This window comes from Strigops habroptila, chromosome 7 (genome assembly GCF_004027225.2).
Source record: "Strigops habroptila isolate Jane chromosome 7, bStrHab1.2.pri, whole genome shotgun sequence".
NCBI lineage: Eukaryota > Metazoa > Chordata > Aves > Psittaciformes > Psittacidae > Strigops > Strigops habroptila.
The window spans coordinates 29,298,726-29,317,154 of NC_044283.2; the positions used below are offsets into that span (position 1 = coordinate 29,298,726).

An 18,429-nucleotide genomic window follows, 5' to 3' on the forward strand; every position below is an offset into this window, starting at 1 on the left:
TGAAGAGAGACAGAACTTCCTTATGGAAATCTTCATTCTAAAAAGCATAAAACATTTCCTAAAATGGTCGAAATGCCTCTTAATCTGCAAAGAAATCTGACCTATATAGAGCAGTAGTTAAAGTAGCAGAAGTTAACAGGACTTTCTTTAGCTTTAAAGATTTGTAATCTATGTCAACTAACTAAAAGTTAGTTGAGCAAGATCATTCCACCCATGGTGTTTATTATATTAGTGTAACAGAACAGACCCAGGCTATCCACCTTATAAGGCCTTGACTATGTTGGTGGCAGCAGGGTGTATAAACAGTAGAAAGACTTTTGGTGGAAAGGCTTTGTTGTTTGTATTAAAATAGATGGTTGACCTAATTATAAAATGGGAGCAGGGAATTTTAGTTGCCTGCACTAAATGCCAGTTGCTCCTTATGGTTTTAAGAAGCTTGGGAGAACTGTGTAATTGTAGCTCTCCAGACTTAAAATACTGCTGAAAGTAGTCCCAGAAAAGTCATCATTCAAGCTCATGAACTGCCAGTTTTCTGCTAATTTCATGACCTTAACTTCGAAATCCCCAAATCCAGCAGGCGGTGATTTTAATCTTTATTTAGGATTCACATGTAGCTAATCTTGTTTAAATCCCCTCTACCTCCTTAACTTTCTCCCTGCTCTTTTCCTTCTGCCAGCCCTTCATTTTTCATCCATTTGCCTTAAAGACCCAGGGTGGATGACTCAGTGATTCCAATCTGTATCAGTTTAGATACCAACTCCCATTTAGAGATAGCAATATCATGCTTTAGCTCAGTAGGCAGTCATACTTTTTGAGCGACTTCGACATCTAGAACATTCTTTTACTAGATATTGACTGCTGCACTCCTCTCTGGTTCAGAAAAGCGTAGTGTCTGGGGTCTTTTCAAAACACAAAACGAAAAAAGCAGCCCAGCTCTTGGCTGCACAGATATTACCAGAGGTAACATGTGATGGTATTCTGTGTTCGTTTTTTCACATTGGGCAAAGTATTGAAAATGCTTCTGTCTCTTTAAAATGGTGTGGTATTTTGTGCTGTAATTACTACTGAACGTGAAGTTATTTGAGTGAACAGAATAACTTCATGTGTGTTGAGGTATGAGGTGACCTCATTATTCCTAAATCTGTTCCTGTTTTGTAGCACTTCTTAAACAGCTCTACTCTTTCAGCTGCTTGAGTGTTTTTATTTCTGCTGTGGTTGTGTAACAGAATTTTTTTGAAATGTCAAAATCACAGCAACATAAGTTGGTTAGTTGAGCCAACCTGGCAGAAATTTAGCTGCTCATAAATAAGACAATAATGGAGCAAGATTAAACAGGGTTTGTAGCTTAATAAGAAGCAACACTTGCAAGGCTTTACTTTGATGAAAGGATAATGATTGATTAATACAAGAGATGCTTCTTTTGAACTGAGAGTTCTGGTAAAGATATTAAAATCTATCATTTTGGTTTTGCTTGCACAAAATCAGGGCTTCAGAGATGCTGCTCTGAAAACTCTGGTAAACTCTGGTTCCCTGTGTGCCTTCAGACGAGCATGTCATGGGGAGCACTCATAGGCACTCTGCAATCAGTGCTCGCTCTGGGGCAGAGGTGCACATCGTTGGGGAGCCACTGCTCCCTTTGACCCTTTGTGTTTTTGCTGGTGCTGAGGACTGTGCTGTTGGGACTGTTGATCTGGAAATGGGGCACCTGTCTATTCACAAGGAAATGAAAAAATGATTTGTCAATGTTTACCGAAATGGGCACTAGCAGCCTTGCTGGTCATTACCTAGTAGAGTTTCTTTGAAGAAGCAGATTAGAGGTGGATGACTGTATATACCATTGCAAATGCCATATGCTGTCAAATTTCTTATGCTAACTTGAGACTTCTCCCATTTGGACCTCCAGCATTTAAGGGACAAATGAGAAACAAGAGTCCAACTACGTTGCTTGAGAGTTCTCTTTATTGCCTCCTGAGTAGTTCCCATGGGACATGTTTTGCCTAAATAATGTATCCCACCTCTTGTATCATTAACCACCTTTCAGAAACTTCCTGGTTTCTAGTAAAGTGTTTTTTGCCTAGTTTATTGCCTGCCATTCTCTTTTGATTTCTCTTACTAACTTCAGTATTTTCCTGTGCTTGGAGTACTGAAGTGAGTTAGTAATCTGTGGGGTTTTTAACCAGCAGGTAAGTTTTCTGACCAAGTGTGTTTCCTGAGTTAAAGGTCTAGTTCCTATGCCAAACTGTGGCTGCATTAATAACCTCCACTATCTACAAGTATATATGACAAGGTTTTAGCAATCGCACTGCCTCAATTTCCTGTCACATCCAAAATAGGTCAAAATGAAATATAAAGTCAGCTAAGCTGGCGAGAGGGGGCAAAAATTCAGTTTGATGTCAGTGGATGGCATTGCTCCCAATTCAGTGATGTGAGTTATTTAATTACTCTCCACACAAAAAAATGTAAAAGCAAACCACCTACATTTTTTAATTATTTTTATTTTACATGATCTGGAGTTGGTTGGGGAATAACTAGGATCTTTGAAACATCTACTGCATTACACTCTTCAACTGTCGAAGCCTACTTTCTTGTAAGTCAATTGAAAAAAAGAAATAATTTTCTCTTTAAATCTTGGCTGCACAAACTTGAATTTTGTCACTTCACCTTTTAATCCTCTTTCATTTAGTGTCTTGATACGTAAGAAAAGCTTGTGTTTCAATTTTCATCCCTGCTTAATCAGAGAAAAGCTGTGGCACCGGTGGCAGGCAGTTTGCGTGTGACTAAGATAAAGCTGGTATTAGGTAGTTACAAGGAGAGTTTTCTACTTCTTCATCACAGGATTGTTTACCACTTGTTTTCATGCCTGTTGTCTGAGTGATGCTGCTCCTCAGCTGCTGTTACAAAAAGTCCTTTGATAACCTTGTGTGATGATTAAACACTACTAATTGTCCTCGGTTAGGAGATTGTTTCATGGTCATTCATGCATCTACAGCTTTGATGCTAGATTAGGTTAGTACATCTAAGAGGTACCTCTTGACACCCATGCTTTTTGAATATTGTAATGTTCATCTCCAAGGTGGATCTCAGTCATGGGGTTTGAAGTGGTAAAACTGCAAAGGACTTGAATAACTGCAGAACATGTCCAGGGGAGTGACCAGAGCTCTGATCCACAGTGTTTGCTTGGGTAGTCATGCAGCCTTTCTGATGGTCCTGAGCCCTGTCGCAAGCACTAATGGCCTGAATTAATCCTGGCTTGCTGGCTATTAGAAGGGATGCTAGATCTAGTGTAGTGATGCGAGAGAAAGTCTTGAGGAAGCTGGGTGAAGTGATTTATTTGCTGCACGGAATCTTGGTCTGCCAGCTGCTGGAGTGGAGGAAGCAGCCCGTTTAGATGGGTCAAAAAGCCATGCATTTTTGTCAGACCAGAGTAGTTTCATCTTTCTGTTCTTCTTTTTTTTTTTTTTAGCTCTTTTTAATTAAAAATTAAATTGGGTGAAAGTCATTCTCTTGGCTCCTCAGAATGTTTCATTAATGAAATAAAATATATCCCTAAAGAAAGAAGTTGCGAAAGTCATTATTACACATAAGTCTTGATATATCTACCAAAAAAATCAGTGTGAGATACCTCAGAGGAGAGAGAGACAGGAGAATATTACTCTCAAGCTTTTTATCTTCTCGTATTTTCAGTTCAAACCCATTTGCCTTTGTTTTGGGGAAATGATTCTGTATGTCTGTATTTCCAGTGCTTAGCAAAATGAGGCCACTAAGCAGCCTGGGATTCTTCGATGTTTCTCCAAACACACTGTGTTTCTAATTGACTTGACAGGAGGAGATACAAGATAACAGGTATTATTAAATGTACTATGTACAATAGATTAACTAAAATTTTCCTCTGTTAAAGTTTTTATCTATCTTACTTCAAGAGCCTCTATGATTGATATGCAAGTGCTAAGGACCTCTATTTAAACCAGATGATGACCATAAACTTTTCTTTCTTTTCACATTAGAAAGTACAGTCTTTCTCTACATCTTGAGTTTCATGAGAAGCACTTTTTGGTCTAAACACACATCTAAACTTCACATCTTTGGGATGTGAAGACCTAAGCTTAGTCACTTGTTGCTGGTCTTTGGGTAAAACTTGCAAAACATGATTTTGAACAAACACCATACAAGAATTTAAAAGACAGCATTAAAACATGAATTTCCCATAGAGGATTTATCTGAATTATAAGCTACTTGGTTCCTAGGAGACTGAAAATTAGACCACACATTTGTATGCTGAACTACAGATCTGGGAGCCTAGCTTTACTGGGTATATTTTCCCTTAAATCCTGGTCGCAGAGCTGTGCATGGAAGAATGACACCTCTGCGAAAGGAGCCGTTGGAGCCATGGGAAGTTTCATCCAGAGTACAGAAGAGTACTGTAGCAGGCTTTAGCTCAGCCTAAGTTGATCGAGAACTGCATAATGAAGTCCTTTTTAGGTTTTATATTCAAAACTTTATTGCTTTCTAAGAAGGATTTGCACCATTGTTTCTTCTTTTATGACAATATAGACTGCTCATTGCTTGTCCCTATTTCATGGTTCTAGAGGATGCTTCAGAAAATACTAGTGTCTGGCACAATTTATCTTGGAAAATCCAGCCTCCTGGTAGTTGTTGACATTAAACTCTTCTTGTAAAGGTTAAAACATGGATGATAATATGATAACAAGATTTTTCTGACTTTCGAAAAACTGCTGCTGTTATTCATAGCATGTATAAAGAGTTGCCTAGTATTCCAGGTATACCTTATTGCCCTTGAGGAAAAGGTAAGCTATTTTTGGCTTTGTAGTTGGGGAAGACTGAGCAAAAGCAGTTATGTAAACTAATGTACCAAATGAATATCACATGAAAGATCAGCTGGGAGGTCTTAGCTATCAATCTGAAATCACCTTGGCTCTTGCTAGTTAAAACCTCCCTTAGCATTTTCCTCAGGGAGAGTGCTAAAATACATGCTCAGCTTGATTTGTAAGGCTGTTCCTACAAGCTTCCTATCATGTTACAATATGTCCTTCAGAGTTTTCTTACAAACAGCAACAGAAAAAGCCAAACAAACCCTTCTCTTTGGTGATTTCATGGCTTTTGTTTCTTCCTCAGAGAAGATCAAGTCTGGAGCTCTCTGACTTCATCTGAAATTGTAGGCATGATCAATTTGTTTAAGAAACCTTGTAAGTACTTGACTGATTCTGTAGATTATGGAGCACATGATGTCCTGTCATTCAAAAGCTCACTGTTAAGTTTTTGTGGCTCAGTCTGGAATACTTTCAGCGGGGAGCTGGCTAAGGGGGGAATGTGCTGTGCTTATTGTTTTTAAGCAGGAGCTGCTGCTAATGTATGTGCTGCTTTTGTCCATTTTTATGGCAGTCGTAATAAATAGCATATGTGTGAAGCGGAGTCAAATCCAAAACAAAGGGGTTATTCTGGTTTATGTTTTTGCAGGTAATTCCCTGTGGCATCACTGGGATCTATTTGCACCACTGTGGGAAACTTGGCTTCCCCAGTTTGTGTTATGTCAGATGTTGTGCTTTACCATACCTTTTGAAATGGTCCTTTTAATTGATGGAAGCTTAGAACTTATGCATTTAAATTTTGAAGTAAATAGAAAAGTATGTTCTCATTTAGGATCATCTGGATTATTTTTCAAAGTTGTCAAAAAGTTTGCTATTTTTAAAGCTTACTACTGTGGTTCTAATTTCAATACCTTTTCCTGTGTTAATTGTCAAATATTGTTCAGTTGCACTGATGCTAACATTATTTCCTTTTTATTTCTTGCATTGGATTTGCAGAGGTTATTTGACAAATTCATAATTTATTTGAATTCAATGATGTGAATGGACTGAAGCAGTATTAAGTTTGTACGTATGTGTAAATACCGAGCATGCTATCAAGCAGTGGTGCTGGATTCATGTGGTGTCCTTCTGTTCACCTCTTTGTTGGGGGGTTTTGGGGCTTGGGGGAGTGGGATAGGGATGGGGGACAAGGGGTTGACCGAAGTGTTTATAATAAACAGGACTCGATTTCAGCATGACATGATGGCTAACACCTTAACATGCCAAAAGCTTTAGTCTGTTTTCAGGTTTCCTGATTGTATGTCTATTCCAGTTCAGAAGTTAATAGTATCTCTGTTTTCACCGGATTGCATGAAGTTCCGCATGAGCTTGTGCTACTGAAAAGGTATTGAGAGGGGAAAAGTCTCTCGCTTGATTCACTAACTGCCTTTCAGAACAAGCCGTGAAGTCCCCCTCAGGTCAAATGCTCTCCCAGGGAAAGGAGAGAGGAAGGAATGTCAAAAAAAATCTCTTGCTTCTCAGGAAATTATTGAATTGGCTTTAATTATGGATTTAAAGGATGGGAGCAGTAAGAAGACTTACTTTGCATGCACTGTTGAGGAATTCATGTAGGAAGAAGAGACAAGTGTTTGAAATACCTGGCCAGCTCTCTGTTGTCATCTGGTAATAATTCACACGGCCCTTTCATTTTATTTTGTCGAGAAAAACAGAGTAGGCTTGAAATATAAAGAAGCTCTTAACTTCCTCTGTGAAAGAGTGGGAGTACAGCTTGTCCATTCAGTACAAAGAAAAGAATTTACTTGTGTGAAGTTTTCAGACTTCTTTAGTTTTCTTTATGCAGCCAACTTCACCCAGTGGCGTTGTGGGAACGAAACTCTGTGTCTCATGTGGCTTTTACACCTGTGTTAGCTGTTATTAGTTAAGTCATGACCGAGCTGCAGATTCCAGACCCAGGCTTTCCCAGAATCTAGTGCCTGCTATTGTAGGAAACCACTTGCTACACAATTACATCAAATAAAATGGTGCATTGCTCTCTTGTCTCATACTGGGTTTTGTGGTCGATTATGGTATAGCACTTCTGTAAGGACAAAAATCCGTGGCAGCCAGCTGTGGGGGAAGAGTGATTCAATCTCATGTGAGTCTTCCCTGAAAGTTGCTGTTCTAGGAAACCTGTGTCTGTGACCACTGCCTCCTTTAATTGAGGAAGGATTGGCTAAAATATATCTGGTTTCTATGAGGTTACTTGTGCTTCACGGGTAGGATTAAAAGTAGAAAGGTAAAGAATATCTACAGTTTGCCAGCCATCTAGCTGAGGTGAGTGATGACAATTTTGCATGCCTTGGTGGTCTTGTTCATAGAATGTGCTTCTGTGCTAGAGCTTTATTGTGCCTTTGTTTTCAGTCCCTTTTCTATCCTAGTATGTGCAATGTTTTCTGGAATCTGTCACCCACAGAAAACTTTCTCTCCCAAAATGGTAAAGAGCAAATTTTGAAAATATTATGCTATTAAAATCTTGTTGGTAATATCTTACTTGGGATATTTGTTTCTGATCTCTTGAGATGCATACAATTTGTGTAAGAGATAATTATGACTTACCTTACTTCTGCATAAGCATTAGCTGAACTCTAAAAAATTATAGCATGAACACAGGTGAGGTATACATCCACAAGAACTCTAAATAGGATATCAATGCTTGCTACACATGGGAACATGAAGTTGTAATAGCTCATGTGTGGAGACAGCCACTAATTGTCTAACCTGGTCATTTGTAAGGCATTCATTCATTATCTTTTTGTTTCAGTAAAGTTGGAATGCATGGTCTGACTGCCTCTCCTCATGGGTTAGGAGTGAATTTCAAATTACTCCTCTGATGCTTGAGCAGACTGGCTGCTATTGGAAATGCAATACTCAGCTAGGTGGAATTCTTGTCTGTATCATACTTGCCATGCCTGCATTAATTTTTCCTAATTACTAAACAACTTTTACTTAATGAGCTGCAATTAAGCAGTACCTTTTGCTTTGCTACGTGTATAAAATTATACTTCCAGTAAAATGCTTCATGAACTAGTTAGAGGTCTTGACCCACTGTAGTTGGGAGACTTCTATCCTTTAGTTTACTAGTTTGTTATTAAATAGTGAGATTAAAATCTTGCCTCCTTACTCCAAGGGTGCAGTCTTTTCATGTTGTTCTTCTCCCATGGCAGACTACATTAATTCTTTTTCTGGAATGCTGTTTCTCCCAAATGACATGTCCTCTTTAGCCTAGAGAGCAGAACACTTGCCCCATTTTGCAATATAGCCTAAAGCAGGGATGACCAGCTGCTCTGTGGCTACATTTACACCAGCTGACTATTCAGGTGCTGGGGGATAATGAGAGGTTGATTTTGCAGATGGTGCTTGGGTTATCTTGAAGAACAGGTACAGACAAACCTTACCAGTCTGATGGCATGGTCCAGGAGGGCAGGGCAGAGAAGAACAGCTATTCACGGTGAGGTCAGGTCCTCAAAACTTTCTATCTCTGGCACAGAGCTCATTCAAGCAGAATGAGCAGTGGCTGTGCACTTACCCATCAGTTTCATGAAGGGCTTTGATTGTCCCCATTGTGAATCTTGGAACAGAACCTAAGATATTTTCAGTAAAAAACCAAAGCAAACTCCCTTCCCCCTTCAATTTGGGCTTGTTCTGCTAGATGCCAAGTAATGCTGGTGATGACTCTGCATAAATTACCCAGGACCGAGGTCTCTGGAGCTGCTGCTTGGGTTCCTGTTGTGCTGTGAGTAAGCGCTGTCTTTCCACTATGACTGCAAAGGGTGATTCTGTCTTTTGGAGGGTTTGTTTTACTGAGCGTTCTGAGGACTCTTCTACAGGCAGTTTTTGTGGCAGGCAGTATAAGTAAACAGGCGTTTGATGTTACAAGGAAGTAACACAGATTGCCTACTTCTTGTCCTTTCCTAAGATGTAAGGTCTTGCATCTATTTTCACAGTCAGCCTGTCTGCCCTTTTCCTAGGTCATGGTTAAATTATTCAAATAATTTTTGCTACAAAGTAGTGAAATGTCACTCCTTTCTTATTTTCTATTGTTTGATTAAGTGGTTATCCAGATGCTCTCTGTATTGCTTTAACACTGGAGATTTAGAATACAATGTAGGTGATACCCCTGTAGGAGTCTGTTTACTGATATCACATGTGTTTGAACACCTTTAAGTCACACGTTTGACTGTGGTTTCCAAACTGGCACCTTCAAAATAAGCAGCAGCTTCCTTCCTATTAATGAATATGGATATATAATGGAAGGTAGCTGTATGTATTCTTTCCAGGATCTTTTTTCTTTGAGTCTCTTATTTTGTTGTGATGTGGCACAGTTATGCATTTTACAGGTTGGTTCCAAATGATTTACAGCCAAAAAGCAGGAAAAGGAGGGAGTGGTGTTTCTCTTCCAATTGAGACATACCCTCTGGAGGAAAAATCCTGGAGAAATGTTGCTCTGCATTGGCATTGCAACATATTCCTGCCCTGTGACTGGCATTTTTCTTTCTTCTGTCTAATATGTAAGACATGGTCTTAAAAAGTGAAGAAGAGGGGATGAAGGGGTGGGAGAAGCCTAAGCTTAATTTGTACATTGTGCAAAGTTACCTTGGCATAACTGACAGAGCTGTTATTTCATATACCTAAATTAAATGGTTCTTTCCTCTGACTGTCCTGGGTGGGTGTTACTGTGCATATGGCTTTTGGGCTTTAGCTCTGCTGTTTGAACAAGTATCAAGATTAGCACCATCATTTAGAGCACCAGGGTTTTTTTAAAAATGCAGTACAAAACCTGGTATGGGGACCTGGGGATCTCACAGAGGGCCAACACAGCCACTGGAGTGTCTGTTCTCTTCCCTTTGGACTTTTGGCTGTAAATGTTAATTTTCCCCTTCTGTGTGCCATGATTAGAAAGACTGCCCACAATGCAAAACAACTACTGTTGTTTCCATAAACTTGAGAAATCTTTCAGAAATGGTCATGTGAGGAAAACCTGAAGAAGTGCAACCTGGGGTTGCTTTGAGATGCTTGCAGTATCTCAGCTTCAAAATGCATTAAGGAGAGAGATGTGGGCATCTCTTGTGGCTAGTTGGTCACATAATGGAAACTGATTGTTTTTATAAACTCTTCTTTTGGCTTGTTTGTTATTTTTGTACTGTTACTATTCTTTCAAACCTGCCTGTGCTGCTGTAACCATGAGTGATGCTGTATAGAAATGGAAAAATACTGTTTCAGCTACTGAACACTTGTAATCTAGATAAATTCAGAATGGATATGAGGCAAGTAAAAAAGGTTAAAACTAGATGAGTACTCACCTCTCTCCTCTGCCGCCACCTGTTTCCCATCTTTGCTCTCTGCAATTTCTTTTACAGTGATTGCTTTGGAGCCTTGAGTTTTACAAGTGGAGCAGAAGTATGGGTGAAAGTGTGTTTATGCACAGTGGCAGGAAGCCTATGGTGTCAGAGAAATAGGGAAGGGAGCAAAATACAATTTGATCAGCATGGGCTTTCCCAGAATCTCACTGTGAACTTCTCTTAACTGGATGGGCAGGGTACCAATTCCCGTACCAAGATGCTTGTGAGGGGATCCAAAATATGCTTCAGCACCTGGGAAACAAGTGTTCAAAGCTGCTGAAATGGGCTCCTGCTTCCATCCATGCTTGACAGTTAGTCCCTGACATGAATTGGTACCAGGAGCAGAATTTCTATTTCTTCTTGTTATATGGAACAGCTGGAGGGTACCTCATCTGCTAGAAGGCACCCTGTACAAGTGACGTTTTCTGAAATGATGCTGCATCAGGAGACGCTGTGCTTGGCTAGTCCACTGGGATTTCGTAGCTGCTGTAGCCCCTTGGAGTACGACAGACAACCTGCACTCCCAGTGTCCTTCCAAGGCTTACAAACTGCATACTTGGACATTTTTCGTTCTAGGGTCCATATAGATGACATATTCTAGAATCTACAATGTATTCATTTCCCCTGACGGTAGTTATGTTTATCCATCCTCACTAGCACAGAAAATCTCATGCTGTGCCTGGCCACCTGAGTCCCCTCCATTGTGTTTCATTCTGGGACATAGTAAATGGTAAATAAATTCCAGTGTGGGCAGGTGATGTTGGAGAGAAAGTGCTATCTCCTTCCTCAGTGAAGTTTAATCATGTCCAACTTGTCTGGCTAAATGTGATGTATTTCACCAGTTTAGTAGTGATAATACTTTGTAATCTCAGCACAGTGAGATGATGTGTGATTAGCATGATCACTCACATCCTGGCCTGGCAAATCCTTCCCTGGAACTGAAACAGCATGAAAATAGGAAATAGCTTTTTTCTCTTTGTTCCCTCTGTCTAAAGGAAAGAAGATGTTTTAAAAGGAAATGTCTGGTTGTCCTAGTTCCAGAGGTAGAAAGAGTTCATTTGTGCAAAGGCCTTTTTATATTTGAATTATTTTAGACATTTTTAAAATGTTCAGGTTTATAAATGCTTGAGTATCATCTCTTTATGGCTGCTTCTCCTCCGCTTCAAATTTGCCTCTTCATGAGTAATTAATTTTGTTCTATCATAAAATAGAATGGGTAGGGGGAGATTTTGCTTAGCATCACAGTAGCTTGGGTTTTTTCCATTTTGATGGTACAGATCTTATAAAGAACCCTTTCTCGATTTTTCTAATTTGAGTGTTCATGTAGATATCTTACTTGGCTGACATTTAAATAACACTGCTTCTACTTATTAGTGTTTTATGTTAATAAATATACTCAGTGTTATTCAAATAAATTTGATGACAAAATACATCTCCTTGAGTATTCTATGAAGTGAATACTGTTAGTTTTTCAAAGATCAGAAGAAAAATATTCAAAAGGGTTTTGTTTCTTACGTATTTATAGGGAAGTCTAAGATGTAAGATTTCATCAGATTTCTCTGAGTTTTCCAGTCAGTAAGTGCTTCAAGTGATGTCCTGTTTCCCTGTTCTAATTCTGAAAAACAAAGGCAAACCATGATTCTTTGGAGCAAGAGCTCCAAATATACAAATCATATTGATTTTGGTGCATGTTCTGACTTTTTCTTTCTTAATAAATAGCCACAGGGAAATATCTTCTTATTCTATATATATTATTATATTGATAACAAGATGAAGAACTGAGTCCATTTTAAGCTCCTTTTCTAAAGCAGATCTAGTGTTTAAGAAATTGGCCAAAACTTGAACCCAGAGATTTTGAGTCCTCTTCTCGTAACAAAATATCTTACGCACATCTTGTGTTGGTGCTTGGCTTGGGTGCTGGAGACAACACAAGTGGCTCTGGTGTGAATGCGGGAAGGCACCGATGAGTTCCCTGTGGCTCAGCATGTTGTTGCCTGCTTGCCATACAGGGGCAGGTGATGAACAAGGAGCAACTAGTTAAGGTTTGTAAAATGCTTTGTAACACAATAGTAGTATAATTAGTGATTAATACTGATGATCAATTTTGTGGTTTTGTCTTCATGGCCTGTTTAACCACTTAAAATATTATAGAAATTACTGGTAATGTTCTTGGTTAAGTGCTGGCTCAGGTGGAGCTTTCCTCTTGAACACATTCAGGTCAATACTAAGATACCAATTTCATCCTTAAGCTGATAGTAATCTACATTACAAAAATTTTCAATTTCAGGAAAAGGTGGAAATGGCCACCTATCCTTGGCACTCAGAAGGGAGACCTACCGAGGACTGGAATAACAGTGTGTCAGCAGGAGAAGTAAAAGTGAAGTATTGTTCTATTCTCTGTGCAGCATGGAGGTGAGGCTGTGATGCTGAAGATGGGGAGGAGCAGGAGGAGTTGTAAGCTGAGTAGAGGAAAAGCCTCTCTGACTTGCAGTGAAGATCTACCCAGGTCTGGCATATTTCGGTGGCTGAGTCTCCTGGTCCCGTGCTCAGGAGGCAAATCTTGTCCCTGAACAAAATAGAGAACATCTCAGTTTAGTGCCTGCCGTTCCTGAAGGGGATGATCTGGGCCTGTGTATGTAGTAAAACCTGCTCAGACAGTGAAAAAACAGATGTTGCGTGTATAGGAAATCTCACAGACTTAGGCCAGCTGTCCCAAGTCTTAATCTGGCTGCAATTAATGTCATTTTTTGCAGAGGATTTGTTTATCAGAAGTAAGTGAGAGTGGAGGAGTGGTTGGGACAGGAGAAGGTGCAGAAGAAAGGCAGAGGAGGAACAGTGAGGAGGTGAAGGTGTCCTCCTTGCCTGGCTCTGTAGAGCTCCAAGAAGAGAGGTGGTTCCTTGCAGGAGCACAGCATTTCCAGGTTTTGGAGGGGAACACAGAACAGGTTCTTCACTTGTGCTGATGACTACTGTTACTTCCCGTGATGTTTTGGTGATATGCCAGTCTGGGGAATAAGTGCCATGATTCCTTCTGACCACCTTGCCCGAGAGAATAAGGTGGTTTTGGTTTGGCTTTCTTCAGGGAAAAAAACTCTAAACAAACCCCAAAACCTTCTCTGCTCTCTACTTCTCTTCCCCACGGTTTTCACCATGCAAACATTTACTTTGGTCTGTGGTTTTTTACCAAATGTGGCTGGATAATTTGTGAATGTCATGATTTATGCAGCTCTTTTCTTAAGAAATAGTTTATTTTCTTTACTTTGCTACCCAGCTGTAAACCATGACAGCATGATTCTAATTCTGTGAAATCAGAGATGGCCACAAGTGTTTCAGTTTTTTGGACACATTCAGCCTGAGTTCAGATTTGACTTGGCTTTCAGGTCACTCAAATATGGGTTTTTTGTGACTCATTGCAAAATTTAGAAATGGTTTTGAGATTTCAACCCTTTAAATTTGGGGGGGGAGCTGGATTTACTGCCTCCTGTTCAGCTTTACCTCGATAGAATTGAATGAGGAAATTATTAAAACAATGTTTCTACTTCAGTGGTTGGTGATTTTCTTGGAATAAGACCCCTTTTAATCTTGGCTTTTTTATGTCACTTTATAATTCTCAGAACTTCAAAAGACAACACAGAGGCATAAAATGATCACTTTTGGTTTATTCTCCCTGGTTAGAGTTACATGTAGAACTATGCCTGAACTTTTTAAATGTATTTTCAATTCATACAACATACCTGGTAATTTTGCTTGTGATACATGGAGCTGCTCAAAAGGTATATTGATAGTTTCTGACCCCTCTCATAATCGAACATCCCTTATGGGGACTAAGTTCATAAAATGAAAATTTGACTCTCTTCATTTCATCTGACCTATTTAAAATTTGTTATCATTTCATCTGAATTGCAAGGGTAACATTCATGTTTGTTGTTGTAAATGTGTATTAGATTGAAACAGTACAAAAATGAAAAAAAAAATCACTTGAAGCCATTCTTTGACACTTGCCAGTCACAATGAATAAAACCCTCCCAATTTTTATCTACTGTTTTTCTTCATTAATTGGTTATTATTGTTCTGAGTAGTGACAATGCTTTGAAAGTGCTCCGTAACTTGCTAGTTTTAGTGTTTGCAGCTGCTGTATGTCACAGTATGTCTTTACTGGTTTCAGTTTGTGTTAGACAGCAAAAGCAGAAATACTGTATCTGATCTTGCACCATGACAAGAAATTTTTATCCAATAAGACTGCCATTCACGTGACATTCAGGAAAGAATTTCTTGTGTCAAAACACATCGGCAATGTATTAGTTTGTTCTTTCCTATGTAAAAGAAGGAAAAAATTCCGAATCCCAATCCAAAATACATTGGATGTACCTGCTTGCTTTCAGCCTTGATTTATTAGCACCACTTAATAAATAAATAGATAAATAAATAAATAAATATTTATTAACCACTTGGCTCTCCACCCCTTTGCTCAGATAGTAACCCCTATCAATTTCAGGAGCCCTTCCCACAGGATGACATTTAATTTCTTTGTAGCTACACCACAGTGCTGGTTTATAATTATCCTGTGATCAGCTGGTGTGGCCAGGTCTGTCTTCTCTCCCATTTCTAGCTGATCGGGGCTGAGTTATTAAAACAATGCCATAGCAATATGCCCTAAACAAGTGATTTTGTACATGGTACTTCAACATTGCTCTCATTTCTTTTATCCCAGTCCTCCAGCCATCCAGTCTTTCTGGCATAGTAGCCTGACTCTCCTTTGAGTTCAAGATATTTCTCAACTTTGTCTTATCGATAGATGTCAGTAGCATGCAGTTGCCACTTGTGCCTTATCACTGAAGAGGTTTGGTCTATGAGTTTCATGCTCCCTTCGTGCAAATTAACACTTTCTGTGGTAAGCCAGTAGTTTCTGTGAGGGTGAAATGCTCCTTCTCTCACTGGTGGAAAAAGTGGGAAGTGGCATGGCCCGAAAGTGTTGACCAGTGCAATACAGGACTTGTTCTAGGAGCTGGCAGGACAGAAAAAACAGTTCACATAACACAATCCCCTGCAAGACTTAGCGAGAAAGGTCTTGGTAATAGTGATTTAAATGTAGGATCCTCACCTGCCAGCAGCTTGTGCCAGCCTTGAGGAGGTACAAATGACTGCTAGCAGCCGGGGTGGGGCAGCGGGGAGGCGTTTGGCTGGTTCGGGTTGTATGCCTTGGACTTCGGACTGCTGTGCGGCAGGGCCTCAGGCAGGTCGTTTTGCCTTTGGGAATTTATGCTTCCATCTGCAGCTTGGCCAGTAGTTCAGGTTTTAGATGCTTTCACACAAGAAATGTCTCATGTAAGAGATGAATCTGCTAAGGGAATCCCATGGTTTGCTTTGTTTTTCTCTGAGAAGGAAATAATGAGCCAACACCTCTTTACTGCAGTGACCTTCCAGTGCATCTGGAAACCTCATAAAAATGCCAGCATACCAGAAGGGTCTTCAATCATGAATAACTTGAGTTAATAAGTCTTTCCCTACTAAAATAAAACTTTCTCCCTTCTGTTACATAATGGCTGAATGTTTAGTTGGTGAATCAGAAGCTATTGCGGTCTCTTCCTTTCTAAAAGTCTCACATGCATCACTGAGCCTAGAGCTATTATAAGCAGGTTTTATCTTATCCCATATGTTCTGCAATCCAGCCCAGCACCTCAGTAACATCTACTGCATTTCCTTAACCCTTTTGTAAATGTCCTTATATGTAGGAACTCTGCTAGATGCTGTCACTGTGCTCAAGATGTGCACCCCAAACCTGGCTACTACTTTGTACCTGGGGCTTCCTCCTGGGAGCTGGGAAAGAAGGAAACTCCCATGTCACAATAAGGCTTCCTGCTGAAGTTTCTACTGACTTTCTTATACTGTCTTCCCTGCTGGGAGTCCCCACTATCCTCAGTTTATCCCACACATTTCCAAAGTGACCTGCCTGCTCTAGATTTTGCTGTTTTTTTTCAGAGAGCAGTGTCTTCCTCATCCAAAAGGTGCTGCCCAAGGCTGGCAGTGGGATGGATTAGGGAGTCAGGATGTTGGTGCCAAAAAGAAGGGTTGGGTGAGGAACATAAGGCTTTCTGACCTCTAGGGCCACTTGTGATAAGTAATAAAAATAGCAGGCACAGAAATACAAAGGCTGGCTGGGAAGGTTTTAATTTATAGATGGGAAAAAGGAGAACAGGAGCTCAAAAAAGTAGGGAGGTGAGGCTCTTGCCAGAGCAAATGAGACGGAAGAAATGGATAGAAGTGTTTACTTATCTCTGGTTCGTCCGTTTAATGTCATCTATACATTTTAAAACTGCTCTTTACTCCTCTTCATTAAGATATCTTCCTTGCCATTAAAGACCAATGTACCAGTCCTCAGGCAGCAGATGTTAAGTCCTTTTGCCTTGAAGTGTGTAAAATAAGCTTTTACTTTCCCTGTTATTTCTTGTTGTGTCAACAGAAGTGTTGAAATAGCTCTTTCCTTACTCTGGATGATAAAAGTGTATTATATGGTGTTTGAACATTAATAGATTATTATGCTGATTCATACATGTTTCCTAACAGCTGAGTAGCTCTGCTACATATGGTTTCTTTAGAAGATACTGTGCTTGGGAGGAAGAAAGTCACAAAATGGGCTGTTGTTTATGGAAATGTTTTTGCTTTTGCAGGTGGCAAGGGAAAATAGATGTTTCTGGAATGTAAGGTTGGTTCTCGTGTGTTATGGATACTTTAGGTAGTATTACTAGTTTATATCAGGTAATCCAAGAATACCTCATCTGCTCTGTGGGACAAGGTTTGCAAGAAATAGTATCTCTTATAAGATCATTTGATACTCTTGGAAAAACAGGCAAGCATTGGCATGCTATTTTTCCTTTGCTTTCCCTAGGTGTTTCATGAGACTGTTGTGGCTGCACCAATTTGTTGCCTTTGATCCCTCTCGATCTTGTTTTCATTTAATGTTTCTCGGGTATTTGATTTAATCTTTGGTCATATTGTATTATCTTATCTCTCTCAGTGTGGTGCTGTTACATACTTTCAGCTTTATGATTGTTACATGCTATCACTAAATATCTTACACAGTTGAACTCATTGCTGGGAAGTTATGATATTGAATGTGAGCATCAGTCTCTTTTTTTGTGTTGATCTTTGTTCTGTTTGTGTTATCTTAAATGTTTCCTCAAGGTCTCTAGTGTTTGTGACTGCTTTGTATATCTGGACTGAGTGCATCTGTCAAACCTAGCTTTCTTTTTAGCTACCTATAAAAGAGAGGGCAATGGATGGAGGGCAGGTCATGGTGGCAGAAGACATCCAGAAACCAACTTTCTCTGTGAAATCTGATGAGCTACAATGGGTACAGGAGCTCATGCCTATTTTAAACCATGGGAACATTGTTAAGCAGAGCAGAGTCTGCCCTCCTCCTCATTGCTCCCAATTTGTTTGTGTTTCCTGGAGGAGTGGAGGCACCTCTCTGGGGAGTGCAGCTCCCAGCTCCCAGTGCAAGTGTACCAGCGATAACAAGCAGCTCTGGGGACTCACGGAAATGGATGTACTGAGATGTGGAGTGGGTGTGAAAGCTGGAGGCAAGTGCCAATGCTGTTTTGCACGGGGAAGTTCTGTGCCCTGTGAGAACAGAGTGGGCAGGGGGAGGCAGGAAGGCCTTTTCAGTGGGGACCTGAAAAGTAAAGAAGTCTGTGCAGACGCATGGCCAGCCCAGGGCTCAACAGGACAGTGCTTGTTGTAGTGGCTGTCCCGAGTTATTTTAAAAAGAGCATGAATATGCATACCGTTAGCTTAAAACCAAGGTGGAATTTTTTATTACTGATACTGGCAATGTACAGCATAACAGCCTTTTTCTGCTTTAGAGATGTGATTAGGGTTGTCAGTCAATTTACCCTCTTAACAGTATTTTTCAGTTCCCTTTTTGCTTTGGCTGCTGTACTGTGCCTGCAGCCCAGTAACTCACCTGCCCTCTCCCTGCCATGCAGTTTGTAACGCACATGCAAGTGGATTTCCATTCTCTAAATTCTTTATAGAAATTCCTATTCAATTTAATAATTCATATTCTCATTAATCTAGCCTATTACACCATATTTTATGGCCATTATATTCATTAACAAGGAACACATTATTTTGGAGACAGCTCCTGTGCAATGTCTCATACTACAGATGGGTACTGCAGACAAATGCTGCATTTCACATAATGAACAAATGTCTGTGAAATCTCT

General features: G+C 40.0%; 1 protein-coding gene across 13 annotated transcripts in view; it reads left to right on the forward strand.

Annotated features, from left to right (window-relative positions):
- CRACD (capping protein inhibiting regulator of actin dynamics) overlaps nucleotides 1-18,429 on the forward strand; it is a 125,306-nt gene that overhangs the window by 65,398 nt on the left and 41,479 nt on the right. Inside the window, exon 1 of one of the 13 annotated variants that reach the window (XM_030491281.1) lies at nucleotides 5,140-5,204. The exons of the other annotated variants lie outside the window; for them this stretch is intronic. Within the exon in view, the coding sequence (XP_030347141.1) occupies nucleotides 5,180-5,204 (25 nt within the window). The 5' untranslated portion in view covers nucleotides 5,140-5,179. Of the gene's footprint in view, nucleotides 1-5,139; nucleotides 5,205-18,429 lie in introns of those variants that run through there. 13 annotated transcript variants of the gene reach the window in all.